The 24266-nt window shown below is 48.2% G+C and overlaps 1 protein-coding gene across 1 annotated transcript in view; it reads left to right on the plus strand.

Annotated features, from left to right (window-relative positions):
• Positions 1–24266, plus strand: part of CPNE2 (copine 2) — a gene marked incomplete in the record, with an annotated part of 162374 nt that overhangs the window by 41868 nt on the left and 96240 nt on the right. Inside the window, 1 exon segment of the mRNA XM_034788382.1 lies at positions 11578–11774. Within this exon segment, the coding sequence (XP_034644273.1) occupies positions 11607–11774 (168 nt within the window).

Here is a 24266-nt window from a genome sequence, read left to right on the forward strand (position 1 = left end):
TACATTTATAATCCCCTCTTCCCACCTCTCCTCCAAGCCTTGTAGTGCCTCAGATGTGCAATTTATGAGCTCAAGAGTTGCTTAATTGCCTGATGCCTTGTCCAGCTGCTGCTCCTGCCACATGACTGAAAACAGCCGACCAGATCCTCAGCTGGTGTAAATCTGCATTGCTCCAGTGAAGTCAATGGATTCAGGCCAGTTTACACACGAGGATCTGCCCCCAGGATCATGGAGGCAGCGTGTGTGAAAGTGGGAGGCCGGGACTGGAAGATACTAATGAGAAACAAAGTGAGACAAACCGGTTGCTGTTGTAACTCTATTGGAGTCGATGGAGTGATGATAGGGATGAAATTGGCCCAGTGATTCAATTTTCCAAGGTTCATTTACCGACATGGGCGCTATGGCTGTGTAGCTGGAATTGTTACTTATCGTAGGGTAGTGCCTGGAGGACCCGTCTGAGATCAGTGTCCCATGATGCTAGTGTCACAGTTAAGGGATGCTGCACCTATATTCCCCCGCCATGGTCTAGGGAGGGCACCCACTCTAGGCTCCAGGCTCCCCAGCCATCACCTCTCTTGTGAAGAGATCCGTGATATTCTCTCCCCTGACTGGCATTTTTCCAGGCTGCACGGTTCCCTACCTGCACTGTCATATCCCCAGCAAGTCAGACTGCATAAGTAGGGCAGTTTTGCCTTCTCTTCAGAGGCTATCCACAGTGTAATTGCCCATAGTTAGTCTGACACACAGCTCTTTCTAAGCAAGCATGTTTATTCTTAAGGTAATAGCACTACAGAGATAACATATTAAAAGAATCTAAGATGATAAGAAGCTTGCCAGAGATCACCCCAGCTCCAACCAGGGCTCTGGCAGGTGATCAGTCCTTCAAACCCCACCAAAGGTTTCTTCCTGTGGTTACAAGTTCATAACAGCTGTTAGCTCAGAACAAGCACCCCGGTGAATCTGAGAGTCACTTCTTTATACAGTTCGGGTCTTTGAGCGTCAGAGCCCACAACTAAGTAATCAGCCAGACAGTGGTCCCCTCCTCAGGGCAAAGCTTCTAAAGCTTGGGTCTTTGCATAACCAGAGTGAGTAATTTGCATTCGCCTCCCCCCAGGTATTTCACAGGAGAATCCCGCTTAAACTTTGTTTGTCTGGCACATGGTTTAGAAGAGTCCGTTGAGGCTCATACCATTTCCCAAGGTTTACACTGGCCAGATCTCCCCCCTAGAAAAGTTAGCTACAATCCCACAGTAATACATAGACTTCGCATTTCAATGCAGTGAACTGCTACGACCCTTAATCTTCATTCAGTAAGGATTGTCCAGGCTGTTGCCATCCCTGACCCAACGACATACAGGGAGCTCCAGGCACAGCTAGGAACTCAACCCCGATTTCTTCAATCTCAGTCCAAGGGCTTTACCGGGTCACAAGTCCTCTTGCTCGGTCCAGTGCTCATGCCTGGTGCTGCCTTCGCATGCCCGTCCTCCTCCTCCTCCTCCCCCCACTCTCCCTGAAGTGGGGAGCAAGCGCAGCGGTTTGCACTGTGGTATTTGGGAACACGAGGGAGAGTGGGGTCAGTGTGGGGGGCAGACTCGGCGCTCCGCCGTGAATAGTCTTTGAAACGAATGCATCTCCTTGGGAATCCTCCAGGAAAATCGGAGCCAGTCAGTTCTCCAAAGGAAAATACCGAACTGATGAAGTTAACAGCACAATGATAACGACCTACCTTTGATAGCAGAGGTATAAATTGAGACCAACCCACCTTCCTGGCATCCCCTTGATTCATATTGAACCAGCTACTTTTGGGGGGCTATCTGGGCCAACAGAAATCCCTCCGCGTAACCTAGCCAGCTATTGAAGGAGCATACACACTCCAGTTCTGTCTACACTGCAGGGTAAACCCCCGGGGTTGGCCTGCGTCAGCCGATGCGGGCTGTGGGGTTGTCAGGTTGCGGAGTAGGTGTGAGGGGCTCAGGCTGGATCCCGGGGCTCGGCCTCCCTCCTAGGCCCAAACGTCTACACTGCAATTTTGCAGCCCAAGCCCCACGAGCCCAAGTCAGCTGACACAGGCCAGCCGCGGCTGTTTAACTGCAGAGACATACACTTGGAGGCCTCGGCCATAATGTTGCTGCTTGAAATCCACCCCAGGGCAGCCAGGATGTCTAAGAGTTGTTCCTCTCTCGTGAAATGAGTTGCTCTCAGGTCCGATCCTACTAGGAGTGGGCTATAAAGCAAAGTTCTGCTCTGCATGCAAACGCACAGGGCTTAAATTCTCCTAGAGTATTTCCTGGACATCCCCCCCATTTCCCCCAACATGCTATTAAAAACCCCCGGGGGGTTGAAAATATTTCCCGGCGCTCTGCTCCGGACAGCTCCAGCTCAATTTAAGCCCTGCAAACAGTGCAGAAGGGCTCAGAGCCAGGAGCCGGGTCTAAATCCATCTCCAGGGCACATCTTGTAAACAGACATTGCTGTCTGCGAGAGAGGCCAGGGATTGAAAGGGCCTGGAGGACTGAACTCCCCACTCGCTCTTAGAAGTTACCCTTCTACATCCAGGGTTGAGGGATATTGATGGGGCCATGTGGGGCAAGCGGCTGTCGGTGTACCTGTTAAATCCAGCACTTCAGACTCCAGGGCTATAAACCCGTCGCCTCCCCCCGGCACTGAATGCACGTGATAAAATGTTAGCGCTCGAGGGCCAGATCTCAGCTGGGGTAGATCAGTGCAGCCTCCTTGGCTCGGTCTGGAGTGCTGGGTGAAGGAGAAGTGGGAGAGGTTAGTGTCGCTGTTTGTTTGTGGTCCAGCATCCACCACAAAGAGAAATTTCTGCCTTGCAACTTGACAAGCTGTGTGGTTTAGTAGACAGGGCTCCGGGCTAGGACTTGAGAGACCTGGGCTGAGGTTCTGTTCCTGGCTCTGCCCCTGATGTGCCATGCGGCCTTGGGCAAATCACTTCACATCTGCTTCCCCTCCCTCTTCTTGTCCGGTTGGTTTGTAAGCCCTTCTATACAATACACGCTAGTTCCTTGAGGCCTCCAGATGCTACTGTAATAGCAATGCTGCTCCTGAAGCGCCTAAGGCCCCTACTAGAAGGATGACAGGGAGCGAACCCGAGGGACGTGCAATGGAAGGATAGTTGTTGTGTGCCAGTCTGTACTGAGAAAAGCTCCTTCACGGAGTCATTTACTGCCTCTGCTTTTAGGAGCAATAGCTGAGGTTTGGCCAACGGGGCAGGGAAAATCCCAAGGATCGGGCTCCTGTAGGGTGACCAGATGTCCCTATTTTATAGGGACCGTCCTGATATTTGGGGCTTTTTCTTCTATAGGCGCCTATTACTCCCCCACACCCCCGTCCCGATTTTTCACACTTGCTGTCTGGTCCCCCTAGGCTCCTGCCAGCACTGCGGGACTGTTTGTGCTTTTGGGAGGCAGGGCAGACCGATATGGTGGTATAAATAGAACAGGTCTGGCTATTTTAAGGGTTTGATTGCATGGTGTGTGTATTTTAAAAAGAGAGAAAGAGGGGGCAATCCAGTGTTTTAACTGTAACTGGAAAAACAGTTTCAGGGGACAGAGGCGGCCAGAAAATCTGACACTTGCAAATGTCAAGCCCCGTTTTCTTGGGGCAGATACCCCTTCTGGGATGGATGCGGCTAGAGGATTTTCTCCTTTTGTTTATTTAACTACATACACTCCCCTCGGAGACCTTCCATGTCCTGGGTCCTTTTTGAAATCCCGCATTTCTCCTTGAAATTGCAATACGTTACGTCAGGGTAAACCAGACTAACCCATTACACTGTTGTAAGTGAAATCAGAATCAAGCCCTGGGAAGAGAAATAATGTCTGAATTTTTGGAGTCATTGGGGTGCATAAAGGGGAAATTTGGCTTCTCTCCTTTTATTTCTTGACCGGCAATTGGAATCCTCCCCAACCATGTTGGACCTGAAATGATGGCCCCTCCCTTGCTTGTCTGTACCTGTCAGTTACATAAACGCAATTAATGCCTATCAAACAGCTCAGATGTTTCCAGCAGGAGTTAAAATTAAGCCTATTGTGAGAGTGACTTTTAAATGCTAGGCAGAAATCGTGGCAACCTGGACAGTGAGGCTAGAGAATTTAGAAAACTTTGGGGGGGTTTTCCAATGTAGAGTGAATTTCAATCACCACAGCTGTGCGGATCGGCTTGTGGTTCAAGCCGACATGTGCGCCGTGTATAAATGTCTGGGTATGGATGGGCATATGCGATGTACATCACAAAGCATGTGCTTTGTTATCCTTGGGGTGATGTTCCATATGGTGCTTGGGGGGATGTTTTCCCCTGCCCTTTGTTCACATGGTAGGCCCCTCACCGCAGCTGGTGTGTTAGTGATCGTACGGGGACAGATCTACAGCGGGTGTAAACTGGTGCGGCTCCATTTACACCAGAATGGGATTGGGGCCTGTTGTGGATAATTGCAAGTGTGCCTGGGCCAGACCTTGGTTGTAGTTGCAGGCCAGAGGCAATGGAACAGCTGGTGTGTGAATGTTCTAAGTTCAAACTCTTAGCTACACACCTGTATAGATAACAACTTCGATGTGCCTTTCCAACCTGCCTCGTTATCGTGTGTCACTGGGGAATCCTGCCAGAGGCAAGGTGGTAGGAGAACAATTAGTCATAATACTGAGCTCTTAGATCATGCTTTTTATCCATAGATCTCAAAGAGTGGACATTATTCCTGCCTTTCCGTTAGGGAAACTGAGGCACTGAAGTAGCTCCCTAAAGGTGCAGGCTGGTAGCAAGTGCCTGGAGCAGAACCCAGGTGTCCTGCCTTCCAGTCCAGTGCCCTGTGCACTGACCCCCATTGTCTTTGCTGAACCTGGGGCTCGATTCGGCTGGTTTTGACAATGCCGATTGCACATCTCCAGTTGGTTTTTTGTTTAACTGGCTATGACCTGTAACCAATGAAGGAGATCCCCATCCCCTCCTCTTCTCCAGAAATGAACAGTCGGAATTAGCATGCTCCGTGGTACAAAGATTTAACCACAAGCGAACGGAGCTAGGAGCCGGCATAAACCACCGACCCTTCATAGGGTAGGAGCACAGCTGGCACAACTGGAGAGAGCGGTAAATAAAGGAGGACGAAAATCACATTTTAATGCCCTGCCATATGGAAGCAGAGACAGTTTAGCAGACTAGAGGAAGGTGATATTGACGGTTTTGGAGTGGTGGTTCCATGAGCTGGTCTCAAAGAACAGGAGTATGGGAGGGATACTGGCTTAAAGACTTCCTCTTGCCTGAAGCTAGGAATGGATGACAGAGGATGGGTCACTTGGTCATTACCTATTCTGTTTGTTCCCTCTGAAGCACCTGGCATTGGCCACTGTCAGAAGATCGGATACTGGGCTAAATGGGCCTTTGGTCTGACCCAGTATGGCCACTCTTATGTTCTCCCTTTCCTCCTACCCCAGGGATCACTTGTAGGTCTAGTCAGAAAAATGTCCCCTCCCCACCGCCTGAAAAATAGAGACTCTTTGTCAAGAAACCGGAAAACCCCAAAGTTTGGGGGGTTCGAAATGTGACCCAAAAGCAGATGCTTTCTGCAAAAATGTTCATTTAGTGGAAATTGTCGGTCAAAAAACCACTTAAGCGGAAGATTTCCGCCCCCTTTTAATCCCGTGCATCTTTATCAGCACCTGCAACTCTCTCCATTCTCCAGGTCGTGTGTCCTGCCCACCGTTCCTCTCTCTCCCTTCTTTGTGCCCATCAATGCTGCGGTGTAACTAGGAAGTAGAGCTGCTCTCGCGGAAAGCTGTCTGTTTTTCTTCCACTCAATGTCACCAGAGATGGGGCTCAACCAAAACCCTGCACTAAAGCAGCCCCAGTTTGGGGGAAGATTTAGATTCCGATCAACTCTTCAAAGCTGCCCCCTTTCTCTGTAATGGGTTGAGCCACGCCTCCTGCTCGGAACATTCATGCTGAACCTTGAGAGGTTTCAGATCCAGATTTGTGGCTCAGGCCCATCTCTGCTCTAACTTTCTTTGTGTTGTGATGCAAGCTTTGCAACATAGTAACATGTCCCGTGGCACGAAACTTAACTCAGGGGATGGGTGAACGGCCTGCGAGAACTGCGTGTGAGCTCAGCCCAAGGAAACAGGACCAATCCCAGATACCACTGCGCAACTGGCACAAGTGATTTCCATTCTCCTCCTGCCCTGGACCCATTTCTCTACAGCGTGAAACACAGTAGTGATCCTGTCCCCTCCCCAGCACAGCAGTGAGTGCTGTTTTGTGATAGACTCATACACCTACCCGGTCCCAGCAGTAGTGTCTGAATGCAGGGCTGGTTATATGGGCTGCACTGAAACTGCCAAACAGAAGCCCTTTCGCTTTCCACAAACTCATGGAAAATACACATGGTTTAAATCTTATTTCCACCCTGGTGCCAAAAATTTACTGGAAGCTTAATTTAAAACTTACTCAGGAGTACTACACTGAAAAGGAAGGGCTGGAAAATTTCTTTCCCTTTCAAACCGAAATGAAACAGCCGAGACAGGTGATGTGTGTTTTAATTTGCATTTTAGGGTTGAGTGAACTCTTCTGGGTTGGATCATTAACATAGTATCATCATCAAATGTGTTGCTCCTCAGTGCCAGCTCTCCCTGAAGGTTAGCTAATAGTGGACATAGGACCATCCACTATGACAGTGTGTATTTAAGACAAGGGTGTTGCATTCAGGGACTTCCACCTGGAAAAGTACATTTGGCCTGATTCTCGCCAGTTTTGGCTCTTTTGTGTTAACATGATGTGACATGCTGCCATATCAGAGGTAAGTGGCCCTGGGGCACTTAAACTGGTTTACAACTGAGCCTAATGGTCTGACGTGTCACTGGAGGGGAGGGGAGGGGAGGGAAGGGAAGGGAAGCATTCCTCTGTAAATCAGAAGGTTGGCCACACCTAATCCCGGATGAACACCTGCCTGTGTTTGCTTTCAATTGCCCCAGCCAGTAGCCCAGCTCCAGCCAGGTGAGGTGGACACACACATGCGCACACACACACACACACACACACACACTTGAATCCAGCATTTGCTGCTAGAAGAGGCTGGGTGTAGCAGCAAGTCTATCTTTGAATTAGGGATCTGGTTACAAAAGCAGTTCACCATAGTTAGCCCTCTGCTGTCTGAATGCTCCATAGGAACCACGTTAGCAGTCAGTAGTTGCAGGGAGAGTCACTCACTCATGCAGGCATTTCTCCTGTTGGTCTGAGACTTTTGCTAAGGCCCTCCCTTTGTTTCTCTGGGTATGCTTCCCACCTTTCTGTCCTGCAAGGTGGGGCATGGAACAGGGGCTGGTTATCTAGAATAGGCAACCCTTTTATACCAGACAAAAGCCTTAATCTTAAGGCAGGGGAGGGAGTAGAAAGTGGGGAACTTGAGTTCCACCAACGTCCTGGAGTTTCCTTTTCAAAGACCTTAAAACAGCACTTCCTAAATCAATTGAAGGCTCTTCTTGAGTTTCCCGGAAATGGTGCGAGTCCCAGCCTTTCTATTTCTACCACCACATTAAGATCATGGTACATAAGAAGTTGAGTAATTGCATATGAAGCCTTCCTCCCTCTATGTAGCTGGTTCAAACCCAGCCTGGGTCAGTGCTGACCCAACAGCCTTATCAGTAGACCGATGTTCGAGGGTTATGAGCAGTGAGATGTGGCTCTCTGTCCAGTTCTTAGTGTGCAGGTCTCGATGTCACCAAAAACAACGTTACATTTAACACAAATTGTCAGGTGTGTTCTCAACAGAGAGGGTAATGGCTGAATGGGCATGAATAGGGCCCTACCAAATGCATGGTCCATTTTCGTAGATTTTATGGCCATAGCATTTTAAAAATATTGAATTTCACAGTTTCAGCTATTTAAATGTTAAATTTCACAGTGTTGTAACAAAGCATGAATAGGTATTTAAAAACGGCAAAGCATATGGAAAGCCCAGACTGAGCATTTCTCACACTGGGAGTCCCGACCCAAAGGGGGGGTCACAAGGCAGCGCCGCCACCAGCAGCAGCAGTACAGAAGTAAGGGTGGCAATACTGTGACCCCTCCCCCTGATGATAGCCTAGAGTGGTAAAAGTACACCAGGCCAGATTTCATGGGGGGCACCAGATTTCATGATCCTTGACACGTTTTTCATGGCCATGAATTTGGTACGGCCCTAGGCATGAACCAGTCATTTTACCCCTAGAGGTGCTTCTGTTTGCTTTGTACCTGCCCTATGGATACACAGAGGAATTTCAATTGCCCTGTCCATGCACAAAAAGGGTACAGCTTTAACCATACTATTGGAGTTTAAGTGGTACGACCCGCCTAGTATGGATGCAGTTTTATCTACCCCGGTGAACTCATTCCTGTATGGAAAAGGGCATCGGCTACACCAGTATAAGTCTTTATACTAATATAACCGTAGGCATGCATGTTTAAGAAGCTTAATTTAAAATTAAATTAAAATGCAGAGCCTACCCCCCCCCCCCCCGGACCGGTGGCCAGGTCCCGGGCAGTGTGAGTGCCACTGAAAATCAGCTCGCGTGCCGCCTTCGGCACGCGTGCCATAGGTTGCCTATCCCCGATCTAGTCTGACTTTCTGCACGTTGCAGGCCACAGAACCTCACCCACGCCTGAAATAGACCCCTAACCTCTGGCTGAGTTACTGAAGGCCTCACATCATGGTTTAAAGACTTCAAGTTTCAGAGAAATTCACCATTTACACTAGTTTAAACCTGCAAGTGACCCGTGCCCCACGCTGCAGAGGAAGATGGAAAAACCCCCAGGGTCTCTGCCAATCTGACCCACAGGAAGATTCCTTCCCAACCCCAAATTTGGCGATCAGTTAGACCCTGAGCATGTGGGCAAGACCTGCCAGGCAGATACCTGGGAAACAATTCTCTGTATTAACCAGATTTTTTTCAAGTTAGATTTTGATGGATCACTGGTTTTCTTTTTTATATTATTGTTAGTCCTTGGATTATTAAAATAGAATATTTAAAAATCTAGTTTACTGTTCATTTATTGTTGCATTTCTCTCAGCTTGGACAATGAGAATAAACTAACCTGTTTCACTGTTTTTCAATCATTCACTTCTAGGCTCTCAGAAGAGCTGGTTAAATCTTCTTGTGATCAACCTTTGAATATTTTTTGGTTTTGTTTTTGCTAAAATTTTACATTTTCCAAAAAGTGTTGGCCAGGAGAAATCTTTTAAAAATGGCCTAAGTCCCATTTCCAAAAGTGATTTAGGCCCCTGAGGGCCTAAATCACATTGGCTTTCAATGAGACCTGAGACCTGGTTTTTATAATTGAGTAGAGATTTTTGGCCGCCCAACAAGAGATACTTTAACGCAGCCTGGTTTTTCAAAGGGTGGATGTTCATCCCTTTCTGAAAATCAGGTTCCTTTCAGGCCCTGCAAATTGGGCACCCAAAATCTCTAGTCACTGTTTAAAATCTTGGTTCTTCAGTGCCTACGTCACTTTTGAGAATGTAACATAGACTCCTAAATCACTGAAGACTAGTCTAAACACAATACTGCTTTGGCTAGTTTTTGTTTGTACAGTCCCTGGTGTGGATGCAGTTATACTGGTCTAAAGATGCCTTGTACCAGTATAGTTCATTTCCCCTTCCCATTCTGGAATAGTTACACTGACATAAAGCATCATTTATATCTGTGTAACTGCATCCACACTGGCGGAAGCTGTACCGCTTTAACTGTAGCAGTAGAGTTACTGCGGTACAACAGCCCCATCGCCACCACCACTCCAGTGTGGGCAAGGCCTGAGACTCTGGAAAATGTCTCCCCCTCTCTAGTGCTGATGCACAAGGCTGCAATGTCTGAATTACAGAAGCTGCCAGGGAATGTTTTTGTTTGAAGCACTTTCAGTCTGATTTTAAAATCGATGTCGCGAAATAGCATCTGTTGGCCTCAAGTGTTGCTCTTACGTGGTTGAAATGTGGTGTAACAGTGTTCCATTGTCGGATACGCCAGGCTACAGGCAGCTTTTCTAGCTCTGTTTGCCCAGCCCGCAGCCCCAGTTCCTGTCCCCCTCGTGGTGGGAGGCCAGTTGGAAATTACCTCCTATGTTGATATGCCCCATGAATAGCTTACTTATTAGGTTCAATGTTAGAGCCTGACCTGAGCCTCTCTATATTTGTGTAAAGGGTGTAGCTTCTGACTCAGACACGGGACTTGCTGTGTGGTTTTTTTCTAGGGTGTGGTCGAACCATCCTGTTCTAATTTAACTATTGGGTACTGGACATACATTAGCTTATTTTTAAATGCCAGCACACACTTCGCGGCTCTGCCGCATTGTGGCAAGAACTTAATAGAAGTGCTCAAGCAAGTCTCATTTCTGTTCACTAGGATCTTCCCAGAATTTAACCTCTTTCCACCTCCTTCCCTCGATTATTGTTGTTGGAGCCTTTCTGCTTCTTATTTCAGATGACGTTGAAGCTAGACAAATGCAGACTAGAAACAAGGTGCACGTTTTTAACAGTGAGGGTAATTAACCATCGGAATAATTTACCAGGAGTTGTGATGGATTCTCCATCACTGGAAGTATTTCAGTCAAGCTTGGATGCTTTTCTAAGGACTGGTCTACACTGGGGGGGGATCGATCTAAGATATGCAACTTCAGCTACGCTATTCGCGTAGCTGAAGTCAAAGTATCTTAGTTCGACTTACCTGGCCGTCCTCACAGCGGCAAGTTGACCGCCGCGGCTCCCCCGTCGACTCCGCTTACTCCTCCTGCCGAGGTGGAGTATGGGCGTCAATTCGGGGATCGATTTATCGCGTCTAGACGAGACATGATAAATTGATCCCCGATAGATCGATTACTACCCGCTGATCCGGCGGGTAGTGTAGACGTGGCCTAAAAGAGATGTCTAGTCCAAACAGGAATTAATTCAGGGAAGCCCTATGGCCAGTGTTATACATGAGGTCAGACTAGATGTTCACAATGGTCCCTTTCAGCCTTATGACCTACAAATCATTTAGTCTGACCTGGTATATAACACAGGCTATAGAATTTCAACCAATAATTCCTGCAGGGGAGGGCATTCTTTTTCCCTCGTGCGCGTGAATGCCGAGCCCAAAAACATGGTTGAGCAAGAGTCTCTCTTTGAGAAAGACCTCCAAACTTGATGAGAAACCAAGTGATGGAGTAATCCCCATGCCCCATGGTGAGCTGTTCCAATGTTCACTACATTCACTGTTACAAAAAAGAAAAATCTTCTTTTCAGTTTTCTAACGTCAAGCGCTTGGACTTTATTTCTTAATCTGCTGGGTTATAATGTCTTCGGATATTGGGTATCTTCTCTCTGGTCACTTGGGCCTTGATGATGTAAACGTGAGTAGAAGACACAGACAAAATAAAGTGCTTGGAATAGATCAGGACAGGAAGCCATGTTCCAGGATGGAGCTAATGTAAAAGGCTCAGACTCTGGATATTTTGGGAGCTCTGCTGCTGAAGCCTGAACTGACGTCGTGTTTGCTACAATAAGCCCGCTGTTTGCTTTTCTGCCATGACTGACGCTCTTCTACATTCCCTTGTCTCCTGCAGATTGTCTGGAGTTTTTACTACCGGAGTCCATGGCGTATACATTAAGCCCCTCCCCTGCTGGGCCTATCGGGACCCAGTACTGTGTTTGCAAAGTCGAATTATCCGTGTGCGGCCAAAACCTTCTGGACAGGGATGTGACCTCCAAATCTGACCCGTTTTGTGTCTTATTCATAGAAGTCAATGGCAAATGGACAGAGGTAAGTCACAAAGTCCTCCTATTGTCTACCCTATGCTATTGGTGTGTGAATAGTTCCACTGAAGCCAATGGAGCTACATGCGTGAGTGAAGTTATGCATGTCCTTAAATGTTTGCCTGATCAGGGCCTGAATGGACAGAAAATACAGAGTGGAGAAACTGAGGCACAGAAGGGTCAAGTGCCTCCATTTACAAATGTTCTCTAGACTGAATGGCTCGATCAGTTAAACCCCACTATTTTCACAACATATGTAATAAATTTCTATGTGGTGTAGTTTTGATTTCATCTGAATTCAGTAAAAAGTGGTAAGAAAATGAATGCTATTTAATGAGGGCTGGGTGAACAAGTGCAGGTAAAACAAGAAATCCCCCGAACCTTCTCCCAGTCAGAGCCACAGTTGCTTGTGCCATAGTTGGAACAAGTTAACACTAAAATGTCTTCCGTGTTCCCCTATGTCTGTCCCTGGAGCCTACTCAAAATTTGCGGCAGAAGTACTGAAATACACAGACTTTTGTCTTAATGCTTCCAGCTGGACTGGAAGCAGGAAGTAATGGGAATAACATGAGAGCTTGTGCCCAGGGGATATATAGCCCAATTTTTAAGACGCAACTGGGGGAGAGATTTTCAAAGCTCTCTAAGCCCAGTTGGACACCTAGTTCCCATTAAAATGAAGCCAAGTTGTTTGGACAAGTGTCCACGTTTTTCCAGTGGTCACCTGAATTTTTTATGGTCTGTCTGTCTTTCATGTAGACCCAGTTGCACGTGTCAGTGCCTTTTCGTGTTTGATCAGTTTTACCCTTAAGAGGAATGATCAGCTAAGTGTGATCATCTCTGGCGGGTATTGGAAACTTCAGAACATTCCCAAGTTTGCCTGAAAGCCTCTGTATTAGGCATAAGTGATCGTCTCAGACCCGCGAGCGTGGGTATGTGAGTTCTCACTGTGATGCGTCTGGTTTCGCTGCCGTTACATTCATCTCGCAGACTTGTCTCTCTTGTCATTTGGACAAAAATCTTAGAATTATGATTACAAGGCTCAGAAATGTCAACCTCTGTCACACCCCAGTGAAGGCTTAAAATCATTCCTTAATATTCCCGAGCTGCCCGAGTCACAATCCACAGTCCTATGCAACGTGTAGAAGTTTGGGGCAATGCTGTCATGATCCCTAATGGCTCGAGCCCAATCTGAGCACATTGCAATACTAATTGAATGTGGTGTCCCGGGTGCCAAGGCCCCGGTTAGAATCCAGAGGTGCCATCCCAAGTTGTATGCTGAGCTGTTTTTTGGAGACCCAGCTAAGTGTGAAGCTGCTCTTTGGATTTGAATTTGCTAGTCATTAGGTCGGTATGAAACGTTACGTGATGGCGCAGGTTTGGACTGGTATTTTGGGTACTGCTGTTGATTTGCATTGTTCAGGGGGACTATGGAGATGGGTTGTGTTTGAATACCTAGGGCCTCATCCGAAGCCCATGGAGGTCCATGGATTTGGGGTCAGGCCCTTAAGGAATTTCAGATCCATAGTTTGGAACAGCAGGTGTGGGCTACTGAGCAAGAAAAAGGAGCGGCACTAAAGTGATGAGGTTCAGTTCTATGCGGTGTGAACTGCAGTCCAGTCAGTGACTCACTGGGAAAAGCCTCTGAACGGTTCATGAGTCTTGATCGTGCTTGGCTGGATGAGACGTATGCACCACACCTGTCACCTTTTATTGGAGGAGACACTGAGCAGAAGCTACAGCTTAACACTATCATGGCTTGTTTCTTTGCCATCAGATCCAAACACCCTAGAGCAGGGGTGGGTAAACTTTTTGGCCCGAGGGCCACATCTGGGTGGGGAAATTGCTTTCAGGGCCATGAATGTAGGGCTGGGATAGGGGGTTGGGTGCAGGAGGGGGTGCAGAGTGTGGAAGGGGGCTCAGGGCAGGGGGTTGCGGTGCAGGGAGGGGTGCAGAGTGCAGGAGGGGGCTCAGGGCAGGGGGTTGCAGTGCAGGGAGGGGTGCAGAGTGCGGGAGGGGGCTCAGGATGGGGGTTGGGGTGCAGAAGGGGTGCAGGGTGCTGGAGGGGACTCAGGGAAAGGGGTTGGGGTGCAGAGTGTGGGAGGGGGCTCAGGGCAGAGGGTTGGGGTGCAGGAGGGGTGCGGCAGGGGATTCAGGGAAGGAGGATGGGGTGCAGAGTGTGGGAGGGGGCTCAGGGCAGGGATTGGGGTGTGGGGTGCAGGAGGGGTTTGGCATGTGGCCTCTGGCCTGCCGCTGCTTACCTTGAGTGGCTCAGGGGTGGCACCCGCTCTCAGAAGCGGCCGACACCACGTCCCTGGGGCCAATGGGAGCTGCGGGGGGCGGTGCCTGCAGGCGAGGGCATAGCGCGCGGAGCCCTCTCCCCCCCCCCCCCACCCCAGGGGCCGCAGGGACGTGGTGCCAGCCACTTCTGGGAGCAGCACAGGGCCAGGGCAGGCAGGGAGCCTGCCGCTAGACCATGGGGCTGGCAATCCTGCGGGCCGTAGTTTGACCTCCCCTGTCCTATAGCCTTATAGCTCATGCCGCCATGTCAAAACTAACGTCCTTGGGGAGAACAGAACTGAAACCAAGTTATTTCCCAGGGGTGGAGTTTGACAGGTCTAGGAAAGTTGAGAGGAAATCGGAGAGAGTGAAATCTTATCCATTTGTGCTGGATGTTGCGCAGACCTGTAATAGGGGGGTCGTGGCAACAAAGAGCCTATCTTCTAAAGAAGGACAAGATCAAAAGCCCAAGGGAGAGGAGGGGGAAGATATGGTTAACCATTTGGAGAAGACAGGGTTGCATAGATTAGCGATTGTGTGTTATTTGAAGGCTTATCCTGTTATCAAGAAGCCTGTTTCAGAAGGCACACATGGAGGAGGGGGAAACATAAGCTCTAAACCTAGAGGGAGAGAACTAGAATATCACTTCCACTCCCTTTAGCACATCCGGGAAAACACAAGGTATCCTGCCCAGCCGCTATGACCAGAGGTTAGCAGCTCTTGGGCAGTTTCTTTTGCAAATAATAATGTTGCCTGTCAGCAAGGGCCAGCTGAGGTTCCTTAAAGAGAAACACACTGCCACTGCGCGGGTTGAAAATCAGCGTTAGCAGCAGGATTCCTTCTGGTGGGTTGCTGAGGAGCAGAGAACGGCTTTTGTTTACTCCCTTTGCCGCCCCTTAAATTGAGACTGAGTGCCCTCCCCAACATGCCCCGTGGCAGGGGCTGCAAACATGAGTTTGTTCTGAGAGAAGAGGAACTCCAGCATCCACCCAGCCCTGTGACAATGGAACAAAGATATCTAATTTGTTTCCCCCTTAAAAATGCAAAGCACAAAGAGCCATTGTGTGGTCTTGTTTCAGGCACTCTGCCTCTGCAGTATGAAGCTGCTAATGAAACTAATGGTGTGTGAATTGGATGAATTATTTGATGATTTAAGTCGGTTCTGGCCAGATACCAAGGATCTACCATCCAAAAAAATAAAAAAGAAACACCAGCCAAACATCTATTCCACTGAAAATAGGCCTCAGACTGGAAGGCAGCACTACGGCACATCACACAAACAGGAATACTTAGTCCCTTTGGGCACTGTTTGTGTTTGATAAGCAGGACTGACCTGGCCCAACTCGGGGGCTGGGGTGGGAGGATCTTGGCAACTTCCTAGGAGCTATGGGACCACTTGCATAAGAGGGACAATACTGCAGGTCTCCTCGTCTTTCATATGGAGACTACAGGCCCTAACATGTAAGGGTCCTTCTTGATCTGGGCAATCTTCCTTGTGGATGGAGGCAGACCATTGCATGCTAGAAGTTGTAATCTGCGTGGGTTGAACCTTTGCATTTATAGGTGAGAGCTACTGCAGGCTGGATTGCAGAATACCATGGACTTCACTGTAGATACGGAGTATCTTATAGACTTGCCGTAGTTAGACAGCTCTCTGGTGAGACCACCAGAAAACCAACCCCAGTTTCTCTTTCTTCTATCCCCTGGGATTGAAGTGGATGTTCCCCTCTTTATATTAGAGGTTCCTGCAGTTCTTTAGAACCAAGAGTTCACCGCTTTCTAAAGGGCAGCTTTTGGTCTTACTTTGGTAACTGGTCCCTATTTAGAGAACACGTTGCTCTGAGGAATTATGGGCAGCCTGTCCTCTGGTCACAATGGCGGGGGAGTTTTACGTTTTTAAATTAAAACCCAAGATTGTGCAGACAAAACGTGTTGGCTCAGTGTTCAACAAAAGCCGTGAAGAAGGCACGTGGCCAAGATGTTTGTGCAAGGAACTGCAGGTTTATTTTTATGATTCTGAGGGATTTAATGTGTTGGAAGACTTTTCCTTATGTAACAAGTTCCTGAATGGAAAAAACATAAAGAGCACTGGGAGAATTGTGGAGCCATTCGCTTCTAACCTGTAGGTTACCGCTTTGAATTTGGCCCAGGCCAGTAGTGGTAGAAGATAATTAATAGCTATGGACTGGTACCACTCTGCCTTATGTGGAACAGGTAGATTGTCCCTGGGGCAGGAGTCCCCACCAAAAAAGCATTGACAATTGGAACGAGTTGGACTGACACCAGGAGGGTCTTGGCCAAGAAGCCAATGAATGAACTGGGTTACTGGGTTATAGCCTTGAACTATCCTTAGCTCCTAGAGTTGGTCCCTCGAAATCAGGGTTGAGGAACATTGATGGGGCACTCTAGGTGGGGTATGGGAATCTTTCAGTGCCATGTTGTATCTGTTCTGTGAGGCTAAAGAAGATCTTCCATCTCCAGGGCTCTGAATTCTCAGCACCTTTCAACAGTAGTAAAATTTCACTTAAATCAAAAGCTAAAACCCATCTCGGTCTTGCTTTTTTTTTTTGCTGATGCTAATGCGGTGATCTGGGTTAGATTCACAGGATTTCTAATCTTGTCATGCAGTGTCCCTTTAACCGGCCGTAATTCTAAAGTCCTCTTTTGCTGTCGATAAGATTGTGTCAGATGGCTTCAACATCAGCTTTCTTTACAACGCAATCAAATGTGTGGTTTATTTTTTGCATCTGCTGTGTTTAGCCCCTGTTACTTTGCAAAATACACTATAGAGATTTGGTCTTGAATGGGCAGTTTCTTAGACACTCTGCTTTTGTGGAGTCAGCGAAGGTCAGCACATGGTTAGAACTTCGCTGCCAGGGGCTGGACTGCCTCCAGCTGGAAAGGGGGAGTGGCCACGGCTCCTGAATGCGAAATGTTCGGGTTTAGAGAGCAGCTGGCGGGGATCCATAAATGGGGGGTGGGGCAGGGACCTGGGACTGGCCAATGTTACTCCCAGTAAGGCGCTGCTATGGCCACAGGAAGGTTTTGTCCTGATATTTTCAGGTTGGTCTGGATACAGGATGGTCACTGGGCTGACATAGCTTTGGAGACCCTCGGCATGTCACCATGGGATCTCATGCCCTGAAGTCGTTTTGAGGCAACATCATGTTGCAGTATCCCATATGATGTAAACGTTATGGGATTGCAATGGAAGGACAAGTCGACGAGTATAGACTCTGTGTGTGTAATGGGGTTGAAGTGATGAACTCCCTTGTAGGAGCTGGCATAGGTGGGAGAAAGCATGAAGTTAAAGCTCCTTCAGAATGTAGGTAAAATCCTTCTGTAATCAGCCACTAACGATCAATCTAGATGATCACAGTGGAGGCTATAGTTAAGCGAAAGAAATATCCCCAGACTTGGTTCCTGCAATGTCTTACATGTGGTGCCAGATAATGCCAACAAAGATTACGATTCAGTGTTGTTTCTAGCAATCAGATTGGCTCCCAGGTGCAATGATTCTGTCTCACTAAGCTTAACAGGACATGAAAATTTGCCGTGAATCAGCCTTTGAAAAAACACAAGCCAAGGAGCTACATAAAACTTAGTTATGTTTTAATTAAACTTTCCATCGAACTGATGTCATGTTGCTGTGACCGTAAAGGAGCCGCTGTAAGATGCAATGGGGCACGCTGACAAATGCCATTCCTGGTGTGCCCTGCAGAGAACAGCTGGCTGCTTTTGTACCACTCCTGCACCGGTCACCTCCGATTGATAGAGACCCAGTGACACGCTCTGAGTCTCATCCTGCCTTCCCTTTCTGTCCCCTCTTTGCATTTCATAGCCTGGATTATCTGGTCATGTGCAGCAACAGCAACATAGGCCTTTCCAGTGCAAGATAAGCAGCGGCCCACAAGGTCTCTGCCCCAAGGAGCTAGCAGACTAACTTCATGCAAATACGGGGCCAGCTTTTCAAACGCTCAGCACCCACAATTGGAGCCAGATTTTTTCAGAAGCGCTCACCTGCTGAGCTGTTCTGAAGCTCCGGCTGTGTACTTGGGTGTCTAAAATGGCAGCTGAAGCTCTATTGAAAATCCAGTCTGACATATCCAGGTCAAACACCAGAAGGCATGGAGAGACATAGGACCAAATTCAGACCTGGAGTAAGCAGGAGCAGCTCCTTGGCCCCTGTTCGGTGTTTCCCTCTCTCGCCTCAGGGTTAGAGATGAGGAGTTCTGGCTCCTCAGCCTCCATTCCTCCCCTTCTCTCTCTTGGGGGTATTTGAGTGAGGCTCTGCATCCCCGGTTGTTGAGAACTATGGAACATCTCTAGTAAATCTCCCTTCTGCTGCTATAGGGCTTTAAATTTGTGTTCATCCTGGGCAGGCTCCGTTACTTGGGGAACTTTCCCTCGCTTGTAATTCAAGGTGCTCCACTTGGCCCACGCAGAAATCTTTATTTAGTCCAGTGCTCTTTCTGGGACAGATTAAAAATATCGAACTTCTCCTCCATGTTTGGACCCAAATGACTCTTTCCATTGGTTTAACTCTTTGCAGGATTAAAAGAATTCCATACAGGTTATGGAAAGGAGAGGAGAGAGGTGGTTTTCTCCTGTGTACTGGCTGTGATGTGAGAAGGGGGTTGTACTTGGTAATGGGTCATTGGCAGGTTTGAAGGGTACCTTTGTGACCCCAACAATCAAACTGTGCCAAAGGACCAGAAGGTGGCCCACCTGCATTTTGTTGCGCATTGCAGCGTAACAGACAGATTATAATATTGTCAACTCTAGACCTGTTCAAAGGGAAGCTTTCCGCCTGTGAGTGCGGGGAAGCCGTCTTTTTCAAAGCACATGGAAGTACTGTGCAGCAGTTGGCCGGGATGAGAGCAGAACTGATCTCATGACACCCAGGTCCTTGCAGCAGCTCCTAGGTTAAGGGGAAGTCTCTTTATATTTGATGAAAGGGGCTGTGAGCAGGGTCTCAGGGCAGCCAAGTGAGGTCACTCAATGAGGGTGCACTGCAAAGAATGGGGCAAACAATCCCCAAAGCTGGTGGATATTCCAATACTTCGATTTACCAAGCCAGCACAAAACAGGCTCTAGAATACCTCACTGGTTGCACAAAAGCCAACAACACCGTTCCCTTAAAGTAACCCAGCCTTAGGCCCCTACCCAGACACCCAAGTCAAATATGATGAGGATTACTGAAAATCTTATTCATCGTATAGAAAAGTTCTACCAATCCCAAAGGATCGGACACATTACCTCCCAGGTTAATGAATACTCCAGATCTTACCCAAATACACGCTTACAGCCAATTCTCATTAACTAAACTCAAATGTATTAAAGAAAAGAGAGAATATTGGTTAAAGGATCAGTATACACACAGACATGAGTACAGTTCTTGAGACTGAATTCACATTAGAGATGGCGAGCATTGTAGTTGCAAAGAGTTCTTTCAGAATTAGTTCATAGGTTATAGTTCAATCTTCATATTCGGGGTGTTCCAGTTTAGAACTGGGATCTCAGCCTTACGACTTAAGCGTCTCCCGCATAAAGCATCAAGCAGGTACGAGATCAAAAGGATTGGGACCCAAAGGTCTTTTATACAGTACCAGGCCTTCTTGTGAGAGCTCAGAGTCCTTTGGCGAACAATAAGCAATAATGGGGACTTCTGAAGTAGATCCATTTCCTAAGCATCACTGGTTATTATCCACACAGATTAACATAAGGCAATTGCCTATCTACCCTGGAGTGGCCCTAATTACCCCTCACATGTCTCTAAGGGTTGACTCTGTGTCATTTATCCTGCAGGATGCTTAACCCTTTCTGGCCATACATCACCCTTTGTATAAGATTTGTTGCATTGATAGAACAGTGGTAGCAACATTGATCTGCATGGTCATATTTTAATTGGATTACATCACAGGGGCCTACCTTTGTAACACAGACGAATAGGCAGCCTGGTCCAGTTGAAAGATGTTCTGCAAAATCTGGAGCAACTGGGAGGTGTGATCAGAGGTGTGTGGAGCCGGAGATAACGTCTGTAATTAAAGGGATCAATAACCCTGTACAGTTTGGTTTGGGGGCAGTTCCCTACCCCCCAGAGGGCCCTTCTGTAATATCAAGACTCAAATAACTAATCCTTTGGGATCAGCTTAGCCCAAAAGCTGATGAGGATCCCTTCCTTGAGCCCCCGGCTTTTCTTTCCAGCATTGCTCCCCATTAGAAACACAACCGTATGACATGAATCAAACTGGAATTAACTCAGGGAAGTTGCATGGCCTACGCTTATGCAGGAAGTCAGACTAAGTGATCACAATAGCTTTATAATCCATTCATCTTGCTGCAGCGTTGCCATAAATTTTGCCTTGTTTGGTCTCTGCTAACTTTTGTTCTTCAGCATGGTTTATCTCTTCCTCCCGGCCAACAACCGGGCTATTTTCTCAGCGCGAGGCCAGCCTGAGGGCACAGCTCCGGTCCCCTGACCCTCTTCCAGAGGCGCTGTAGAGCTGCTAATGTAGAGTTTAAATAACAGTGCTTTGAGGGTAGTAATTTCAACGGTCTCCCAAATTGAAGCTCTAATAAGGGTCTTTGGCATCCTAATTAAGGCTGTAGCGTTTGCTCAGCACAGTCGTAGGAGTGGTTTGTTGTTGGCTGGGTTTTGCAAGTCGGGAGAAATGATCTGTGGACCGGTACCCTGTGCTGGTCTCCTCCACTCACTTTAAAACCATGGGTCGGGTCCTCCGGCTGCAGACAGGGTTATCAGCTCTGCTGCTCCAGGTCTGTTGCCTGGAGCGAAGCAACGAGGGCAAAATGAGCTCTCTGTGATGTGGTCCACAGGGATTCTGTCTAATCATGTTACTGAGGCGCCAGTGAAAATCTTATTTAAAAAACAAGAAATCAGATGCTAGCAGAAAAACAGGCCCCTCTGGCTTCATGGTTTTGCTGATGCAATTTCGAATAATACAGAATTCATGCCTGGAATAGGGGCCAGATTCCTTGTGGGGTTTTGGCCCCCTTAAACCACCAAAACAGCCTAAAGGGGAAATAGAATACGCCCTATGAATCCGGTGCGCTGGCCAGTATGGAGTTGCTGGAAAGGCTCTTCATCAGCCCTGCTCCCAGCAGAGGGAGCATTTGGGGGCCGTGCGTAGGGAGACGGGAGTGTGGCTGGACTGTGCTCTGCTCGGGCTAGTCTCACCTGGCTGATGGGGTCCCTAAGAGGCAATTGCAGCCTGAGCATAAATGTGAGTAGCCTTGTGGCTGCTCTGATTTATGCCGGGGTTCTGGCAGATCCCAGCTGCTCGAAATATTACAGGGAGTATGAAGGTGACTTAAATCCATTTTTGTGCCACCTACTGCCACATTCCTGTGCAGGGACAGAGGAACAGAGAATCAGGGCCTTGGTCTTTTAGAGATGAAACCGAGTGAGTGGATGTAAAAATGGCAGGAGATCTTTCTATCAGAGACAGGGTTCTGGCATGCCCTAGCCCAATACCAAATTGAGTAATTCTGCCTACTCAATAGCCAGTCCCAAGAGATCAAAAACTGCCAAGTAAAAAAATTGTGAGATTGGCTTAAAAATAATAAATTCTGGTTTCTGACCCCTTAGGGAGCTGTCACTTCACATTTTCAAGCCTTTCTCCATAATCACGAGGGCTGGAAACTTACGTTTTTAATTTTAAATGAAAGCTGAGATTCCCATGCAATCTCCTGATTCCAGCAGCTGGGGGTCTAAGAAACCCACCTGATATCATGAGAAGTTCTTCTTCACACAGCGCACAGTCAACTTGTGGAACTCCTTGCCTGAGGAAGTTGTGAAGGCTAGGACTCTAACAGCGTTTAAAAGAGAACTGGATAAATTCATGGAGGTTAAGTCCATTAATGGCTACTAGCCAGGATGGGTAAGGAATGGTGTCCCTAGCCTCTGTTTGTCAGAGGGTGGTGAGGGATGACAGGAGAGAGATCACTTGATCATTACCTGTTAGGTTCACTCTCTCTGGGGCACTTGGCATTGGCCACTGTCGGTAGACAGGATACTGGGCTGGATGGACCTTTGGTCTGTCCCAGTACGGCCGTTCTTATGCTCTTATGACTTGCGATAAAAATCACAGCAGCTGGCATCGCTGTAAATCCTATTTCCTGCAGGACCTGCAGGCTCCGTAGCTTCATTTCCTGTCCCGCACTGCGTAGCGTTGCTCTGAGCTGTTAAAATAGCTGCTGTGTTCCATTCAAGGGGTGGATGCATTTCAGTGGTGGGGGAAAGGATTTCTGTATGGCTGCATGTGGTTGGTGGAGTGGCCTGTCTTAGGGTTTTGTGCTGCCGTCCATCACCATAGTATCTGAGTGCCTTCCTTGGGGGTCAGTAGCAGTGGGGAAATCCCTAGTGTATTTCGTGGGGTCTCTGGCACGCCTCCCTTTTTAGGGCAAAACCTCAGGTTGGGTTTTTAGATTGTATTACTATCCCCTGTGTGTTGGTTGGTAGGGTTTTAATGGGTAGAAATCTAGGGTCCTTCAGTATGGAGCAAACCTATTAATATTTAGCATTACAGCAGCATCCAGAGTTCTGAATCCGAAGCAGGGCCTCATTGTGCTGGATAATACTACTCACATATTGCTGATCATTTGATTTTCATCTTCCCAGCGGGTGCAGCCGGGAGCTATTTTGAGATAATATTAGTTTACTCCACATGTTTTCCTGGCAATTAAGATGGAATAAGTTACTGCTTTATATAGACCAACTATCCCTATATTTTTAGCAAAATTATCATATTTCCATTCTGTCCCTCCACCAAAAAAAAATAACAAAATCTCTCCTACACTGAATACGTTTTGGGGGAAGTAAAAGGTGCGTCCTTGTTTCCGCTCCTGTCATGTATCTATTTATAGCTTTCCAATGTTTGCCGGCTTTCTGTCTCCATCCATTACTCCTGATGAAGCCAGTAGTCTTCCTGGTCCATATGGAGGAGTGTTTGTGGCAGGTGCTTTTTAGCAGCAGGACGTGTTTGTCTAGTGGTTAGAGCAAGGGACTGGGAGTCAGGAGAACGGAGGTGTCCCGTTCCAGTCTGTACAGCTTGCTCAGTGTGGACGTTGGGGGAGTCACTCAGTCTCTCTCTGGTGTCTGTTTCCCAACTTTCAGAATGGGGATGATGCTGGTCTAATTAACAGGGAGGCAAAATTCCTTCCTCTTTGTGCAGTTCTTTGGGGCCCTCGGTGGGCACAGGGTTGGTAAGCACCCTAGAAACGCAGAGGAGGGAGTGGTAGCGGCTTTCTTAACAACCAAGGACGCGAAGACAAGTAGCGGGCGATGCTGGAGTTGAAATGAGGAAGGAAACCGCTCCCCTTGTTGGAATAGTATTAAGGGAGGAAGATCGGCGTTTCCCTTGTCAGCTTGAATGGCACCATTTTTTGCCTATTGTATGGAAGGATGGTCTTAGTGCAGGGTGGCCAACCTAAGCCTGAGAAGGAGCCAGAATTTACCAATGTACATTGCCGAAGAGCCCCAGTAATACGTCAGCAGCCCCTCATCAGCTCCCCCACCCCGCTCCCAGTGCCTCCCACCCGCCAGCAGCCCAGCTGATCAGCCCCTCCCCCTCCCTTCCACCACCTCCTGATCAGCTGTTTGGTGGCATGCAGGAGGCTCTGGAGGGGAGGAGTGAGGGCACGGCAGGCTCAGGGGAGGGGCCGGGAAGGGGTGGAGTGGGGGCAGGGCCTATGGCAGAGTCAGGGGTTGAGCAGTGAGCCCCCACCCCCCCCCGGCACATTGGAAAGTTGGCTCCTGTCGCTCCAGCCCCGGAGTCGGTGCCTGTACAAGGAGACGCATGTTAATTTCTGAAGAGCCGCATGTGGCCACCCCTGGTCTAGTGGTTAGGGTGCTAGCCTGGCACTTGGGTGACCTGAGTTCAATTCCTTGTGTGACCACCTTGGGCTTGTCTATACTTGAAGGTAGTGCTGATTCAGGCAGGCTGTGACTTGAAGGCACAAAAGTGGGCAGGAGGAATAGCTCAGTGGTTTGAGCATTGGCCTGCTAAACCCGGGGTTGTGAGTTCAATCCTTGAGGGGACCATTTAGGGAATGGGGGTAAAAAACTGTCTGGAGATTGGTCCTGCTTTGAGCAGGGGTTGGACTAGATGACCTCCTGAGGTCCCTTCCAACCCTGATACTCTATGATAATAGCTGTCCCTGAGTAACTCTGTATGTGGACACTCTTCTTCTGGAACAAGCG

Source organism: Trachemys scripta, chromosome 13 (genome assembly GCF_013100865.1).
Source record: "Trachemys scripta elegans isolate TJP31775 chromosome 13, CAS_Tse_1.0, whole genome shotgun sequence".
Classification (NCBI taxonomy): Eukaryota; Metazoa; Chordata; order Testudines; family Emydidae; genus Trachemys; species Trachemys scripta.